Source organism: Achroia grisella, unplaced genomic scaffold (genome assembly GCF_030625045.1).
Source record: "Achroia grisella isolate CSIRO2021 unplaced genomic scaffold, CSIRO_AGI_Agris_v1 utg598, whole genome shotgun sequence".
Lineage (NCBI taxonomy): Eukaryota > Metazoa > Arthropoda > Insecta > Lepidoptera > Pyralidae > Achroia > Achroia grisella.
In genome coordinates this window covers 1412816-1431414 of record NW_026712958.1, presented here as the reverse complement: position 1 = coordinate 1431414, position 18599 = coordinate 1412816, and the positions used below count along the sequence as shown (strand labels likewise).

Below are 18599 nucleotides of genomic sequence, written 5' to 3'. Positions count from 1 at the left end.
ATAAATTCAGCATTATACTCCTTCTCTATATAAACTAGAATTTCTGAAATAAAATAACTGAAGTACATAAAGAATTAGATATATCATTAAATAATAATAATAAAATAATATTTTATTATTATTATATTATTATTATTTTACATTAATGATAATCATATTTTTTGTAAAATAATAATAATAATAATTCTGCCCGCATTGTACGCCGGTTTCTCTCCCTGGGGCCCTGAACCCCGGCCGATCGTGCTTCTACCGGAGGTAAGTTACCATTTCCTGTCCTTAAGAGGGGAGATGAGAATTTCTTTAAGTTTAAGAAATAATAATATTGAAAAATGATGAAAAGAAAAGGGAATGATGCAGAAAGCGGTGCTCTTAGATTCTGCCCGCATTGTACGCCGGCCGACTGTGTTTCTGCCGGGGGTAAGTTGCCATCTCCTTTCCTTAAGAGGGGAGATGAGAATTAAATAAAAGAATAACAATAATAATACTATTCTTGGACAATTTACACAGCACCATCTAGTCTCAAGTTAAGCAGAGCTTGTGTTATGGGTACTAGACAATTGATAGAAATACATATATGTACATATTTTGTAAATACATACATAATATACATAGAAAGCACCCAGACCGATAGTAAAAGTCATACTCATGAATACAAATGTTTGTGCCGTGCGAGGAATAGAACCCGCGAGCATCGCAAGTAAAGCGGTGTGCTAAACCACTAGACCACCGAGGGCGTCAATTAAATAGTTTCAATGTAGATAAATATTGATAAAATATAACATATCTACTATTTATGTTAATGGATTCTACTGTATCAGTGTTTCCTAAAATAATTCTGTCACTGAAGTTTAAAAGGTAACGTTTTCAAGGACTCTAGATCCTACTAATAGAGCCCTAAAATTGAAGTGGGTTAAATAATTTCTGACATTATCATACACAAATAGATAAACTTACTAACAATTCTTTTAATGCGAAGTCGTTAAAATATTTGTCAGAATGTTTATCTGTGTTACCTAATGGTGGTTTGGTAAATTCTTCAAAAGGAACTAAGAAGAAACTCAACTCTTATTCTTTTCAAATGAGCTTCAATACATAGTATAAAACAATGTCGCTGTCGCTGTCTGTCCGTCTCTATGTATACTTAAATCTTTAAAACTACGCAACGGATTTTGAAGCGGTTTTTCTTAATAGAGTGATTCAAGAGGAAGGTTTATATATATAATACATGTACACACCCGTGCGAAGCCGGGGCGAGGAGCTAGTGTACATATAAAATAATAAAGATTCATTTTTAATAACATAGGACGAACGTACACGTCACGTCATAACACGGAAGAACATAGTAACTACCAGGTATATGCTATTACATTTTTGCAAAGAATATAGTGACCACCAGCATATGATATTCTATTTTTGTCAACAGAAAATAACTAATCTGCAGCCATAACCCGAACAGACCAGTCCAGAACAGACAAGCAGCACCCGTTCACGAATATGACGGAAAGACCATCACTGCACTCAGTCATATTAAAGTGGGCACATTGACCCGGCCGATTACTAGGTTAAGACGAACGATTGCTCTATAAAACTGCCGTTTCATTGGCGCAATGGTTACTACGCCCCGCCCTATTTGGAAATTCGCCAATCAGAACAGGGTTGCATAGCACAATCGTCCTAGCTACCTAATTTACCTAATAATGTGAGGCCAGATTTACAGACAAGATCTTCTCCTCGATCCCCCGACTAATTCAAACGGAGAACGAAATTACGACAGCCTGAGCCGAGGTTCGAACCCTTAGCGGTGCCCTCAGACTAAAGTCGTATCCGTCAGGTGGTAGTTGGGCTTCAGCTGTACCATAAGTCCTTCTGCGGAATTTGAGTGCCATCTGCACTTGTCAACTATCGTTCGGTGAAGCTGCAAAGGCCAGTTGTGGTCAACAGCATTGAGTTCAGAGAAAAAAGACAGACATGGTTCATTTATGATTTTATCACAGAACAGAGCTATTCTATGGATTTTATCATTTACAGGATAAGCGACATGACATAGAGACTGGAATAGTAACGCTATGTAATATTATATTATCTGTGGTAACGCATAATTGGTACCACATGATATTTCCATTCCATACCAAAAAACAGCAATATTCATAATATTAATACTAGATTTAAAGACAAACTTGCTGTCCCCAAGTTTTCTAAAGGATGAAAAAGTCAATAGGTCTTTTATGGGAATAGGTATAAAAATTTACAATAAGATACCAAAGGATATATTGGAATTACCCTTAAATAAATTTGAAACATCTCTTAAATCATATTTACTGAGCAACGCCTATTACTCGCTAAACGATTACTTGAATGACGAGCGTGCATGGCAATTGTTTTCATGTTCGGGATTTTCATTTAATGTTAGACATAGACACCTATATAAAAATAAAAATACCTATGCATTGTAAATAAACTAGATTTACAAAAATAAAAGTAATTCAATTGAGTTTCTTGCCAGTTCTTCTCAATTGGATCTATATACCGAACTGGACGGTAGGGAAAAAAAATATAATGTAAAAATTTGACGTTCATAAGCGGCTAAAATGTCCTACATGAATAAATGATTTTTGAATTTGAATTTGAATTTAATATCCTATAATAATCTGATTAATATTATAAACGCGAAAGTTAATGATCATGGATGGATGGACTTTTGTTACTCTTTCACACGAAAACTACTGAACGGAGTTTTGTGAAACCTTACAGTTATATAGCTTATACACCAGAATAACAGATGGGCTATAATTTAAAAAGATATTATATATACATTGGGCGAAATATAATTATAAGTGTCAAGTAAGTATGATGCAGACGAAGTTACGGAGGTCAGCTATAGTACAATTTTAAATTAAACCATGATGTGACCAGTTTTGGGGCAATATAAATATAAAAATAACTCTACAAACACGTGAAAAATAATGTTCAGAAAGAAATTTTGATTTAAGTTGACGTGAAAGGGATGAATGTTTGAAAAACGCCTATTTTCAAAATAACTAGTTAACGGTAAGAGATATGACAAAATATTTCGAATAAAAGTTGTAGAGAAAATAATTCTGCACAGAAAAGGTTCTTTACAAATTTTCATTATCTCTAGCTAAAACATATTTTTAAGTTTTCTGTCCTATAAAGCTTGAACAAATATATGAAATATATAAAAAATAGAAATAGAAATAATCTTTATTCAAATAAACTTAATATAAGTATTTTTGAATAGTCACATTTTTTTATTCTGCCGCTCATTCGGAATGCAGACTCATCACGAGAAGAAAGAGCAATCTTTTATTTATTTAATATTTTACGGCTCTGGATACAAGTCCTTTTTAGCCCAACAAGAAAGAGCAAGAAACTTGTGTGTTACTCTTTTAAATAAATAAATAAAGTAAATAAGAAAATAATTTACCACTCTTCCAATTAAGGTTATTAACACAACAACAGACAACTTCGCCATTATAATATGAACTAATTAATATCGAGGAAATTATGTCGATTTGGAGGTTAATCCGATAATATTTTTATCGAGATTAAATGATAATTTTATTATTATAAATAGTTTATTAATCCTGAATAACTAGAATTAGATATGAGTAAATGTGTCTCGAGTTTATACGTATAAAAAAAAATATTTACGTCGTATGTATGTAGATTCGGAGGGTAAGGGGACTTTTTTTAATTTATTAGTCAAAATTATATTTATTGTCTAATTATAAACTAACTAAGAGCCTATAGGGCCTATAGAACGTCTGAGCGCCAACTCTTTTCTAGGATACGACTTCAGTCTGAAGACACACAAGTTTTTTTTTTTGAGGGTTGATAATGGAATGTTGCACCCGCCTGCGCTGGGGTTCTCCCCTTAGCTCAGGCTAGTAGGCTCAGGTAGTAATTTTGATCCCCGTTCTGAGGGCACAGCAGGGCTAGGGGTTTTGGCTTTAGCTCGGGCCATTGTAATTTCGACCCGTGATTTGCGTGGGAGATCGGAGAAAGTTGGTACTATTATGAATAAATAAGTAACCCTGGACAATTAACACAGCGCCATCTAGTCGCACGGTAAGCAGAGCTTGTGTTATGGTACTGGGCAACTGATATGAATACTTACATAATATACATAGAAATCACCCAGACCGATACAAAAAATCATACTCATGATTACAAATACACTGTGCGAAGAATCGAACCCGCGACCTTCGGAAGTAAAACGGTGCGCTAAACCGCTAGACCACCGGGGCCGTCAAATTGACGAAACGTAAGAGGATTACGTTCTTGTGTATTTTTAAAGACCTGTGTGCTGTTGTTATGATTTCTGAGTCACTACTAACTGACTCTTAGATAGATAGATAGATAATAGTTTTTATTTGTATCTCAGTACACACATATAAGCTTGACTATAACATCACGTGACAAGTACCTATAATATAACAATTCAATAAGGGTAAACCTGCACGTGTGTTACAGCAATACAAAACTGGTACATAGCTCAGTGTGGAGAATCACTCAAGTAGCAAAATACTGATTTTCAGCCATGTCCTCGAGGGTACACTTATATTCATTGTGACAATTTGCTATTTAATTTTTAATTTATAGGGTAAAAAAGGAATCTGCGTAAACCTGAAAACCACATGGTGAGAAAGTGCCTTTCCATGGCTACAACAAAAAGAGGACGAGGCAGGCCACCAACTACCTGGTTGACAAATGTCCATAGGGACATGAAGGAGTTGGGCCTATCAAATGACGATGCTTACCAGCGAAATGTATGGCGCCCCAGGATTAGAAAAGCCGACCCCGAGTAACGGGAAGAGGCGAGGATGAAGAAGAAGAAGAAGGGTAAAAAAGGAATCTGATTAACAAAACTGGTTCGCAATCGTCCCCACGATAACGTGTAGCCGTTGTTAAGGTTTACATAGATTATAATCAGTGAAACAATAATGTTTGCATTCAACGCCAATAGATGGCGCTGTAACAAAATTGAAACGCGCTAATGTTTCGTTTTTTTTTGCGGTAGAAATGCACAGAGATGTAATATCTCGCCGCAAAGCCAATGGGTCGAGTCTGTCACATAGACGTTGATTACCAATGATTCTGGCTGCTCGGTTCTGAATGCGGTCAAATGGAAGTAGCTGGTATTGTGGTGCTCCCGCCCAAAGATGAGAACAGTATTCCATATGCGGCCGGATCTGCGCCTTGTATAATTACAAGCGATGGGCCGCCGTGAAATACCGTCTCACTCTACTGAGCACACCAAGCTTTTTTGAGGCTATTTTAGCCTTGTCCTCCAAATGACCGCAAAACTGAACGTCACTGGATATATCAACGCCAAGGACCTCGAGATTTGGCTTCCCATCAAGGAGAGTGTCTTGAAACAGAGGAGATACGATACATGGAATCTTTTTAGCGGTAACCTGTACTTGTATTTGAAACCGACCAATAAACCTTATATACACGAGTTTAGTGTTTTGGTTTGTAGTACCCTTAGGACCTTGTGGTTTTAACAGCCGTTCCACTTTAAATATCCGACACCTTGTTAATGTCCACTAGATGATGTTCTAAATTAGATGATTGTGCGGAGATCGAGGCTGATGAATCAGTTACGTCATTCGTGAAGAAATTGGGAACTTCCTGTGTTTTTTTAATCATCATTACATAGTATAAAACATAGTCGCCGTCGCTGTCTGTCCGTCCCTATGTATGCTTAAATCTTTAAAACTACGCAACGGATTTTGAAGCGGTTTTTTTAATATATAGAGTGATTCTAAAGGAGGGTTTGTATATAATACATGTACACCGGTGCGAAGCCGAGGCGAGTAGCTAGTATATGATAATGAAATGGTGCATCCGCCTGCGCTAACGGTTTACGCTGACGGTGCACCAGTGAAAGATGATATGAGCATGAGATCAGATCAGTTAGCTAATTCTTACAAATTCACCTGGAATTTATCACGATGGTTTCCAGGGGGAACCGCGTAGAGATCAACCTCACATGGTACATTGCTAGCAATGGGTTAGGAGTCCACATTACTAACAATCCCAGTTAGTAATGGGGTAGTAATTGCAAGTACGTTCAGAAATTAATAGATTTATATTTTATTAATATTATAAATGCGAAAACTTGTAATTATGGATATTTGTTGCTCTTTCACGCAAAAACTACTGAACGCATTTTGATGAAACTTTACAGTAATATAGCTTATGCATCAGAAGAACATGTAGGCTACATTTTTTATTGAAATTTAAGACAGGTGTAACCGCGGGCACAGCTAGTATATTTTGTTAAAATATTTATGTTTTCTGAGTCACTACTTGATCACACTTATAGTTATAGGCAGACTAACTGAGACCGCGACTTCGTCCGCGTGATATAGTGAGCTGGACAAAATAAAGAATAAAATATTAACTCATCTAACCCAAAAAAGCTTCATCGTTCTAGCTTCAAAAAATACGAATTTCCATACAAACTTTCATACACTATTTTATTTTAATACCATAATTTATTTATACTTAATTAAAATACAAATAAACCTAGTAAATAAATTTCAAAAATGACAATACTTCTATAAAAACTTGCATCTCCCCTTTTAACACAGGGGCGGACCGTGAATTTGTAGGGTCCTGAGCTAAATCTACTTACATAGTTGCCTATCTAATTACATTACTCAATTAAAAAAATACACCGACCAAAATCAAGCGACCAGAAAGGAACGGCCTTTCGATAGACGCGCAATTGCATGGGTTGATTGATCTCAGGGTTGCCAACTTTATGATAGGTTTTGTAACATTCTAGATATTTTTTTATATTCTAAATATCCGTTCAGTGGGGACTGGGAGCTCTTTGTATCCTCGAGCCCTGGGCTGCAGCCCAAAAAGCCCTTAGGTAGATCCGCCCCTGCGTATACAACCTTTTTTTCACATTGAAAAGTAGCCTATGTTATTTCTCAGGATCAGAGTATAGATTGTCCGAGTACAAAATTTCATTTGAATCGGTTCAATAGTTTTGACTAAAACCGAGATAGATAGACAGACAGAGTTAATTTCGCATCTATAATATAAGCACAGATAAGATAATCTTATTAATATTATAAACACGAAAGTTTGTGAGTGTGTATGGATGTTTGTTACTCTTTCACGCAAAAATTACTGAATTTATTTAAATGATACTTTACAATAATATAGCTTATCAGCTTATAGCATCAATATAACACAGAGTATAAATTTCATGCGTGTGAAATCGCAGGCAGAGGTAATCTATACATATAAATTAAATTGTAGTGTCTGTTTGTAATATTGAACTAACTGTTTTTTACTACATGCGTTCATACGCATATATAAATACGGTACATACACTAAAATAACATTTTTTTACAATTTTTGTCTATCTGTTTGTTCCGTCTAATCTCTGAAATGGTTGGACTGATTTTGACGGGATTTTTATTGGCAGGTAGATGATGTAATAGAAAGTAACTTAGGCTACTTTTATTTTAGAAAAATAAAGTTAAATTCCACGCGGACGAAGTCGCGGGAACACCTAGTATTACATAATATTAATAGTGATTTGCAACAATATAAATTGCTCGCAGATACTTCCATAGCCAAGATTCTGTAGTTATAACGCAGATAATATAATATTACATATTTATAGGATACATTGCAATAAAAACTGCCGTTTTTCTTACATATCTTTATTTATTATGCTTAATTTTGTGTTACAATAAAATAATATTATTAAAACAAATATATATAAATAAATATATAACCTTGGACAATTAAAACAGTCCCACGGTAATCAGAGCTTGTGTTATGGGTACACTGATATAAATATATTATATAAATGTTGTATATATATATGTATATGATGTTTGTAATATTGATATAATCATTTTTTACTACGTCCATATGAATATAAATACGGTACATACACCAAAATAACATTTTTTACTAATTTTAGCTGTCTCTCTGTCTGTTTGTTCCGGCTAATCTCTGAAATGGATGGGCCGATTGTAACGGATTTTTTTTTTGGCAGGTAGCTGATGTAATAAAGAGTAACTTAGGCAACTTTTAATTTAGAAAAACGACATTTATTTTAGAAAAATAAACGAAGTCGCGGGAACAGGTATATTATAAAAAACATGTATATATGTATGTAAATATAAAAATCACAGCGATCTTCTATATTACATTGTTAAATATCTAAGTTCTTTTTTGCTGATAACATTAATTTTTTCTAAGTCACTAAAGTCACTGCTGTTCACATCGTCAGAGTCATTACTTTCATCAATCGAGTCGCTGTCTGAACTAGAGCTGGACTCGTCCTCCTCGCTAATTGTTTCGGTCGTGGTCGATTCAGTGGTAGTGTCTTCAGTTGCAGGCCCTGGGGTCGTAGTTTCTACTATCTCCGGCTCTGGTGTAGAGGTCGTAGTTTCCACTAGCTCCCAGTCGAAGTTAATGCCAGTCACTTCATAATACCAGCTGTGGTAATGGCCGGGCCGTATAAAGCCTGCGAAGGATAAATGCGTAACGTTTTCAAATTCAAATTAACAAAATATTGATTCATGTAGGACATTTTAGCCGCTTATGAACGTCAAATTTTTAATATTATATTTTCTTCCCTACCGTCCAGTTCAGTATATAGATCAAATTTTGAAGAACTGGCAAGAAACTCAATTGAATTACTTTTTTTTTTAAGAAATCAGTTTATTTACAATTTATATTTATGTAGATGTCTATGTTTAACATTAAAAGAAAATCCCGTGCATGAACAACTATTGCCATGCGTGTTGATGAGTATTGGACATCTCAGTCATCCTTGTGATATTTTGTCACCTTTGTGACCCCCCCGTCCCCGTCCCACTCACACCATTCTTTTAATGTATGAATAAACTACCAAAGACCCTCTCTCTCGCCGCGCCAGAGGGATGGCGAGAAACAGTGCGCGGTATTTTTACCCACTAATAATCACACGGTGTACCTACGAGCGCTTAGGCTGCAGCCAGGGCTTTTGTCAATATGCATTCTACCTCGACAGCAACGGCGATGGCCCGCTTTGTAGGTGTTGTAGGGCAGGCCCCATCTCGTTGCGGTTAGGGCTACCTATTTTGTCCTACTCCATAGTGGAGGCGTGTGGGTATACGAGTACATTTCCGGGGCCATTTGATTGGGCGATGAAGTAGGCCACATTTTCCTTAATAAGGCCTCCCACCTAAATGGAAGGCCCGTACAGGGCCTTGGACGGCGAGGTAAAGGCGGCCAATACCTTCTCCCGGGCCCCTCACCCCCTCCTCACCCTTAGTCTAATGTAACATACTTTTTAATACAAAACAAATCTTATAATTATACAGATAGAGTATGAAATACACTTCGTCGTCTCCCTCTCTTCTCTTCACTTTACCATTTTATTTAGCCCTTTTAATTGCCAAAAGTTAGTTTTATAATCTTACCAGCTGGATGATCAGTGTGGCAACCGGCACTTGACACGAATGACGCCACCCCCACCTCGCTGAGCTGACCGTCATCGTCGACAACTGTCAGCGGACCGCCGCTGTCACCCTGAATCATTATTATCATTTATAACGATTCATGATATATATATATCGTACTAATAATGACGACCTCGGTGGTCCAGCGGTCTAGCACGCCGCTTTACGTCCGATGGTCGCGGGTTCGATTCCTCGCACGGCACAAACATTTGTATAAGTATTTCATAAGTATGATTGTTTGTATCGGTCTGGGTATTTCCTATGTATAATAAGTATGTATTCACGAAACAAAAAAAATATCTATGTATTTGTATCAGTTGTCTACCCATAACACAAGCTTTAGCTAGCTTAACTTGGGTCTAGATGGCGCTGTGTGAATTGTCCTGAGATTATTATTATTATTATTAATCAAATAATTATCATTTTTATGTACATATATATGTCACTAATATTATTAATGCGAAGGTTTGTTAGTATGGATTTATTGAACGGATTTTAATGAAACTTTACAGTAATATAACTTATACATCACAATATCACACATACGCTATAATTTAAAAAGATACTTTGTATATTGGGCGAAATATAATGACAAATCTCAGCTAGTTAACAATAATTAATGCAAATATTTCACCAGATATTTTTTTTTATATGTAGATACTTTTTGTGTATTTAATTGGAATGGCAAACAAGGCCTGCAGTCTTAATCAGTAGATATAAACAGCAGTAGGTATAAACAATATATTATTATTTCAGAGGACTCAGATGTCTTTTTTTATAATACGATGGTGGCAAACAAGCATACACTAAATGGTTACAATAACCTCCGGACGCCTAAGACACTATGGGTATTATGTGCATGTTGCCGACTCATAAAAAACCTTATTATACTCTTCTTTGTAAAACCCCATGCTGTAGTCTCGTGAGAAAACTTCGACAGGTAGTTCATTCCACAATCTAAGTGTACGCGGTGGAAGCTCCTCTGAAACCGCACTGTCTGAATGCACTTAGATTCTAGCGTGTAGGGATGAATTCTCTGTCTATTGACGAGCGGGCGGTGCGATGGTAAAAGATGACATATCCCTTATTCTATAATTTCACTTGCAATTTGCAATGTACAATTGAAATACAGCTTACAAAGCAAGCTGTTTGATGGCAGAAAAAGAAGAGACTGAGTATCAATGCAGATGTTTTTTTAAATTCAAATTCAAATTCAAATTCAAATTCAAAAATCATTTATTCATGTACAGGACATTTTAGCCGCTTATGAACGTCAAATTTTTACATTATAATTTTATTTTTTTTCCCTACCGTCCAGTTCGGTATATAGATCCAATTGAGAAGAACTGGCAAGAAACTCAATTGAATTACTTTTTTTTTAAAGCCAGTTTATTTACAATGTATATTTATATAGGTGTCTATGTCTAACATTAAATGAAAATTCAGTGCATGAACAACTATTGCCATGCACACTCGTCATTCAAGTAATCGTTTAGTGAGTAATAGGCTTTGCTCAGTAAATATGATTTAACAGATGTTTTGAATTTATTTAAGGGTAATTCCAACATATCCTTTGGTATCTTATTGTAAATTTTTATACCTATTCCCATAAAAGACCTATTAACTTTTTCTAAACGATACTTGGGGACAGCAAGTTTGTCTTTAAATCTTGTATTAATATTATGAATATTGCTGTTTTTTGGAAATAAGTCAAGATTTTTATGAACATATAGGATATTTGAATATATAAATTGAGAAGCAACGGTGAGAATATTTGCCTCTTTGAATTTCTCTCTTAATGAGTCACGACTCTTCATACAGTAGATCGCTCGAACGGCACGTTTTTGTAATATGAATATATTTTTAATATCTGCCGCTTTTCCCCATAGTAATATTCCATAAGAGAGTAAACTATGAAAATAACTAAAATAGACTAATCTAGCAGTATCAGTATCAGTGTACTGTCTAACCTTACGCACGGCAAAAGCTGCTGAACTTAGTTTCGCTGCAAGGCTTTGAATTTGTGGACCCCATTGTGTTTTATTATCTAGTGTGATTCCTAGAAAGACAGTAGATTCTATAAATTCCAGAGATTCGTCATTTAATTTAATATTGCAATTAGTATTAAAACTTTTAGACAGAGAGAAATTAACACATTTTGTTTTTTTAGCGTTTAACATAAGATTGTTAGTTGTAAACCAGTGCAGGAGACGCCGCAAAGCACTATTTACATCGTCATAATTATTAGTCATTCTATTAACTTTAAAAATCAATGAAGTATCGTCTGCAAATAATACTATGCCGCATCTATCCTGCATGGCATATGGGAGATCATTAATGTAAACTAGGAATAAAAAAGGACCGAGAATAGATCCTTGAGGTACACCCATTTGCACAAGTGACCCGTCAGACGTAGCGTTGCTAACCTTCACTTTCTGTATTCTATCAGAAAGATAAGATTTTATTAAATTTAAAGCATGGTCTTTGACGCCATAAAAAGCAAGTTTTTTTAGCAGTGTATTATGATCAACGCAATCAAAAGCCTTAGAAAGGTCACAAAAAACACCTATCGCATCCATTTTAGTTTCCCATGCAGCAAATACGTGTCTAAGCAACTCTGCACCTGCGTCTGTAGTTGAACGACCTTTGGAAAAACCGAATTGACTATTGTGGATTAAATTATTTAAATTGAAATAACTGACAAGCTGCATAAGGATTATTTTTTCAAAAATTTTACTGAGTGCTGGGAGTATAGATATAGGTCTATAATTTATTGGGTCACTCCTATCTCCAGATTTAAAAAGCGGTATGATTTTACTAATTTTCATTATGTTAGGAAATTTACCTTCATCTATACATTTATTGAAAATAAAAGCAAGAGAGGGCGCAATAATTTCCATTATACTATCTAGTATTTTAACAGATATACCCCATAGATCCTCTGTTTTTTTATTATTAAGCTGTTTGAATATTTTCATTATTTCTACTGATGATGTATGTCTAAAGTTAAATACAGCTGATGACTTGCTAACATTGTCTGTTAGTAAAGTTTCAGCAGCAGACGGGGAAGATTTTAGAGCCTGTGTCGTAATTAATGGAATATTAGTGAAATAAGATTCGAATGTATCCGCGACCATTCGAATGTAGCGGCGAATTTAGAGCCAATAATAAAGTTTAAGTGAGACAAATATGTGACAAGCAGACCTGTAGTGGTAAATAGATGAAGGTAATATGGATACACACCTGACAGACGGACTGAGAGCTGACATTGTATGCGCTTGCGCAGATTGTAGACTCCACGATGATGCTGCTCCCCCCGAATGCAATCAGACAATGCAAGTTGGATGTACCACTCAGGAATACCCAGTTCAAATTCTCCGGGGCAGCACCTGTTCACAACATCATTGAATGGCAGTGAAATTATTGGCCTGCAGAAGGCCAACGCGTTAGATTTCATCCTATGTGGTTGGGGGGTGGCCATAAATTACGTGAGGTGTTTTTTGAATTTTCTGTATATCTCTCGTCTAGTTAGAAATAGAAATAGAAATAATCTTTATTCAAATAAACTTAATATAAGCATTTTTGAATAGTCAAGTTTTTTTTATTCTACCGCTCATTCGGAATGCAGACAGAAGAAGAATGAGCAAGAAACTTGTATGTGTATTGCTCTTTTAAATAAATATTGATTTACTTATATTTAGATTTAGAAAACTTAAAGACTGTACAAATAGAAGCTTACGCAATAAAAATAAGCTAATTTTACCTAAATGCCGCCTGCACAAAGTCAGTAATTCATTCTATGGTAATTGCGTAAGATTTTATAATAAACTGCCAGAATCTGCACTAAATCTGACAGAGAGGCAATTCAAATCTTATATTAAACAATTTTTATGTAAGAAAGCCTATTACAGGATAGACGAATTCATAGAAGACAACATATCAAGTAAATAATTAGTTTATTAGCATACAACGTTATGATTTGTTTATCTCATTGCTTTCTTGATTCAATTATTTTAGAAATATGAAAGCGTAGCGGGTTTTGTATTAATTGCCGCATGCATTCTTATGTGAAATGTGAATACTATAAACATCAGATGGCAATTGTGAGTAGCTATGACGTGGTCTGGTGTTTTGAGTAGTCATGCTCACTAAAATGTCCAGACTTGTGGCGGCGTGGTGGGCCGGGTCATTGGGCTCCCTAAAATATGGTCGAGCGCAGTGATGGCTGGCTCATCCGTCATACTCGTGAACGGGTGCTGCTTGTAGGGACTGGTCTGCTCTAATCACTATGACTGATTTCCTCTTATTAATTGTTTAACCAGTTGGTTATGTATTCAATATTTTTTTCTTTTTGAGTATTTAATTGAATTAGTGCTAATCGGTGGTTTGTATTCACACACTTAAACTTAAATTGTAAGTAAGAATAAATTATTTAAAAGAGCAACACACAAGTTTCTTGCTTGTTCTTCTTGTGATGAGACAGCATTCCGAATGAGCGGTAGATTAAAAAAAAAAATGTTATGACTATTCAAAAGTGCTTCAATGTAAGTTTATTTGAATAAATGATTTTCTATTCTATTCTATTCTTTTAATTAACAACAGAGATTAGGCATGCGACAATCAACATAGAAACCGCTACGCACTTAATCTCTGTTCAACCAGATAACATTGTCAGCTCTACCACTCATGCATAAACGAAATATCTCCTTTGGAAAATTTATACTCTTTCCTGAGGAGATAAAAACCATCGCTCCTAAGAATATCGTTCAATTCTTGTCCCTGGCGGGTCTAGGTAGTGAACTTTGAAAAGGGCGAGCACAATAGATCTATGTAGGTCGCAGTGCTACAGGTCCATCCACCTGACAATAGCGCAAACATCCCAATAAAAAAAAAGCAACGCATTAGAAACCTCTAATGCGTTGCTTTTTTTTTGCTTCCACAGGCGTGTAAAATTAATAATTACTCAGGGGAATTCACAAAACGCCGTTGTTCCATGCTAAGCAGAGCTTATGTTATGGGCACTAGAAAACTGATACAAATACTTAAATGATGAAGCTGTCCGAATACATCCCAGCTTATTATTATTACAAGATTGTCAATTGCAATCTTCTGTATATGAAAATTAATTTCATATCATTTCAAAGACAAGGATGTAACAATATTTCTGACCTCCAGTCCAGGTACGACCCCAACCGCTGGCAGTGAGCCTGGTGCCGCTGTAATCCCGATTCTGCGAAGCGGAGTTCTGGAGACGGATCGGCTGCACATAATCTGTGGAATAACTTACTATTAGCAGAACAGTCTAAAGAATTTGGAGGTGAAGCTCATAGAGCTTCAAGAGGAATTCCTGCAAGAGGTTTCTACCCAGAATGGTTTGGTACAAAGGTGGTTGCCTACACATTTGTGTCATTTATTTCAACATCAATCATATTCTATTCTTAATAACGCTGTATAATCTTATCTCTCTCAATAAATGTTCTTTCTGGTGTCCTTTCTTTACTACTAAAGGAGGTAACTGCTTCTTAATTGGACATTGCATAATTGCTGGGTATATATATTTCTATATTATTTATAGTATATGTTATTATTATGTATATGTTTACAATATGTGTATATTATATATTACTATTATTATTTATGTTTCTTTCATTCCATCATGCGCCATTCATCACCTTCTGTCTTTTCTCCTCTACCTAAATGTTGTCTGGAAGAAATTGCTTAAGCGATAAGACCACCTTTTGTGTCTACATCATCAAATATTCTGTTTTCTTTTGTATTTTTTAAGGTACAACAAAGAGTATTAAAAAATAAATTAAGTTTTCGCTAAGTATCTTAACTAGCGGCGTAGAGGGAGCCTGAGTCTGATCCTTCCGCCCCATCCACCGCGGAATTAGAGTTCGGCCTAAAGACTGGCGATTACCGAACTCCGCCCCATCTCTATCCCCCATTGGGGCCAAGGTGCTCCCCTTGAGGGAGGCATCGCCCCAAGTTTTGGTGCACGCGAACGCTTCTACAATTGAATAGGGCGAAATAGGTCGCCCTAACAATGATATGGGGTTTGCCCTACAACATCTACAGGTACGGCTAACGCCGCTGAAGCTGCGGTAGTTATTCAAACGCTCGAAGACCTCGTGACTCCGGCAATAGCGCTCGTAGTTACAGTTTCAGAAATAATCAAGAACAAAAAGAAAGACAGATCATTTTGTTTTTAATTAATTTTTTGCTCAAGCTTATTGTTATGTGCATTTAGTGAAAAGCTGTTAATTTAAAATTACCGGCAGATACTACAGTTTTCTTTGATATCTGTTTAATTATTTATTATTTATTGTTATTTTATGACATTTTCTAAATTATAATATTTGCACTTTGTCCCACTCAACACTTTCTAAGCCACCCAGTACTGTTGTTGACTGGATGAGATAAGGATGTTTATTATTCTTTCACGCAAAAACTACTGAACTGGTTTTGATGAAACTTTACAGTAATATAGCTTATGCATCAGAATATTGAAGGCTATATTTTTTATTGAAATTTATAGCGGGCGGGACCGCGGGCACAGCTAGGACATAAATAAAAGATTAATACCATTTTAAATGGTCTAGATATAGTAATAATAATTTAAATAATTACCATTAAAAATTAGTGCCCTGCCAAACTTAATGACTCCAATATCATTGGGCTGGACGACGGACAATGATTCAACGTACGAGGGATGATTGTAGTACTCCGTTGTCTCGAAGATGTAGACGGGCTGCGTCAGGTTGACGGTGCCAGCTCGGACCACTATACTTACACGCCTGCAAAAATTAAAATGGAATCGAACCTGCGACCATCGGTTGCATGGCGGTCTGCTAAACTACTAGACGACTTATAAGTTTTTCTTTTAATGGATGATAAGAGAATGGTTTTGCCTGCGCTAACGGTTTACGCTGGCGGAGCACTAGTGGAGGATGATAAAATGAGCATGAGATGAGATCAGGTAGCCCATTATAACAAATTCACCAGGAATTTATCACGATGATTTCCAGGGGGAACCGCGTGTAGATTAACCTGACATGTTTTTTTATGGATGATAATGGTATGATGCACCCGCCTGCGCTAACGGTTTAACCTGGCGGGGCACCAGTGGACGATGATAAGATGAGCATGAGGTCAGGTCAGTTAGCCCAACCTGACAGGGTACATTGCTAGAACCTGGTAGAACATTGCTAGTAATGGATGAGATACTAACATTCCCTTCCCCCGCTACCCGGGGGTTATTGCCCCCGGATCTGATACTGGGACAAAAGGTCCTCGAGGTCTCAACCTTCACCTTCCTAGAGGGTTGGTACCTCTAAAGTTAATGGCAAAAGGGTTCGATCCCAAGGCCCCAACCTTTACCGTCCCAGGGGATGCGGATGACCAGAATCTGTTAAAGTAATGGGGTGGTACTTACAAAGCGGTGCAGTGGGCGGCAGTAAGGCCCCATTCACGATGAATGATGCTCCCACCACAAGCTGATACTCCACCATTAGAGTTTACATTTCTTATCGACAGCTGGAAAGGGAGCTGACCAGGTTCCGCCTCCCATCCTGACACTATACGGGAATCTCCTGTAATACAATATTTACTTAATAACAAACAATGGCTGTAATCTATATATATAAATAAAATTGGAGTGTCTGTTTGTAATATTGAAATAACCGTTTTTACTGCATATGAATATAAATAGGATATATACACCAAAATAACATTTTTTTAAATTTTTGTCTGTCTGTCTGTTTATTCCGGCTAATCTCTGAAATGGCTGGACCGATTTTGATGGAACTTTTTTTGGCAGGTAGCTGATGTAATAAGGAGTAACTTAGGCTACTTTTATTTTAGAAAAATAAAGTTTATTTCCACGCGGACGAAGACGCGGGAATAGATAGTTCTAAATACAAAGCGCATAACAAAAAACCTTTTAAGTAGATCAGCGGGCGTATTATGAACTCTTATTCTAAGTCAGTTTATGGCTTAAACTGAACTGCCAGGATACTGTCTGGATTTTAAAGAGTTCATATTGCGCCCCCAGGCCGATACTCATAGATTTAATTAACACTATATAAACTTACAGCTAATTGTCAACACGTTTATACATAACCTCAGCTCCAACCTTCGAAATTTCGATCCATGCTCGAATTAAACGGCAGATCGATCGGAAAGGTGATTTTCTTTCTGACGACCGAATGATTTTTTTGCAAGCTCTCACTTTTTTTTAATTTTATATAAAGTCAAAACTTCACGGATATCAAATTACAGATTTGCTACTTTTTTGTTTAATTTACATTTCATCACGACTACAGAATACACTTACTGTACTAATAAACTCTCCCTCTGATAGGTAAATAGATTCTAATGAAGTTAGAAATTTTCCAGTTTGACAAATACACAATGAAATTCTCAACTTCATTATACGATAAGAAGACATTATATTATAATACTTATCACGTAATAATAACAGATTTATCATTATAATAATAGCTACATATCTATTACGAAGATAAGTCTAGCCATCTTTATCGTTTTAAATCCTTGAAAGACGGAAAGGAATAATTTCGGGTACCTACTCGGCTGAGACAGACTACTGTAATTATAACAATAACAGACTAATTGCTATTCGCGGCTTCGTCTGTTATTTCTGAGACAAAGGATCGCCTAAGTTCATTTTCGGAATATTTATGTAAGATACATTCAGTAATTTATTCCCTTCCGATCGATTCTCCATCCAATTCAAACCTCAGGCGGAATTTGTCCTTCAGCCGCTCCATAAGACCTTTCGCGGGTTTTGAGTGCCATCTGCTCTCGCCTCGGCTATCGTCATCAACATTAGAGTAGTCAAAAAAAAAATACTTTAATAGTAAAAATCTAACAGACAATCATACATTCGATCTTATGTAGAGCTTGGAGTAGTACCTACCTATAGACTAATTTTATACCTCCTGTTTGGAAAATGATTGATTCCTCGAAACTTTCATACCCTATTTCTATATATTTGGGGATAGTTAGTAGTGTAATTTTGAAATAAAAATAAATAGGTTAAAAACAATCTAACTTCACTAAGCTTGATAACAC

General features: G+C 36.1%; 1 protein-coding gene across 1 annotated transcript; it reads right to left on the bottom strand.

Annotated features, from left to right (window-relative positions):
- Window positions 1-8152: 8152 nt before the first annotated feature.
- On the bottom strand, window positions 8153-17859 carry LOC131848896 (collagenase-like). The gene is made up of 7 exons (XM_059198856.1): window positions 17641-17859; window positions 16942-17098; window positions 16137-16303; window positions 14676-14777; window positions 12750-12895; window positions 9468-9576; window positions 8153-8527 (listed from the first exon to the last, which is right to left on the bottom strand). Exons 1-7 carry the CDS (start codon window positions 17657-17659, stop codon window positions 8205-8207), a joined length of 1023 nt encoding a protein of 340 aa, XP_059054839.1. The 5' UTR covers window positions 17660-17859; the 3' UTR covers window positions 8153-8204.
- Between the last annotated feature and the right edge of the window lie 740 nt (window positions 17860-18599).

Excerpts from the sequence above, each read along its gene's own strand:
- LOC131848896 (XM_059198856.1), bottom strand. Across the intron at positions 16,304-16,941 it reads GCCGCCCACTGCACCGCTTT|GCGTGTAAGTATAGTGGTCC; the intron begins GTAAGTACCACC and ends TAATTTTTGCAG. Across the intron at positions 8,528-9,467 it reads CCACACTGATCATCCAGCTG|GCTTTATACGGCCCGGCCAT; the intron begins GTAAGATTATAA and ends TATCCTTCGCAG.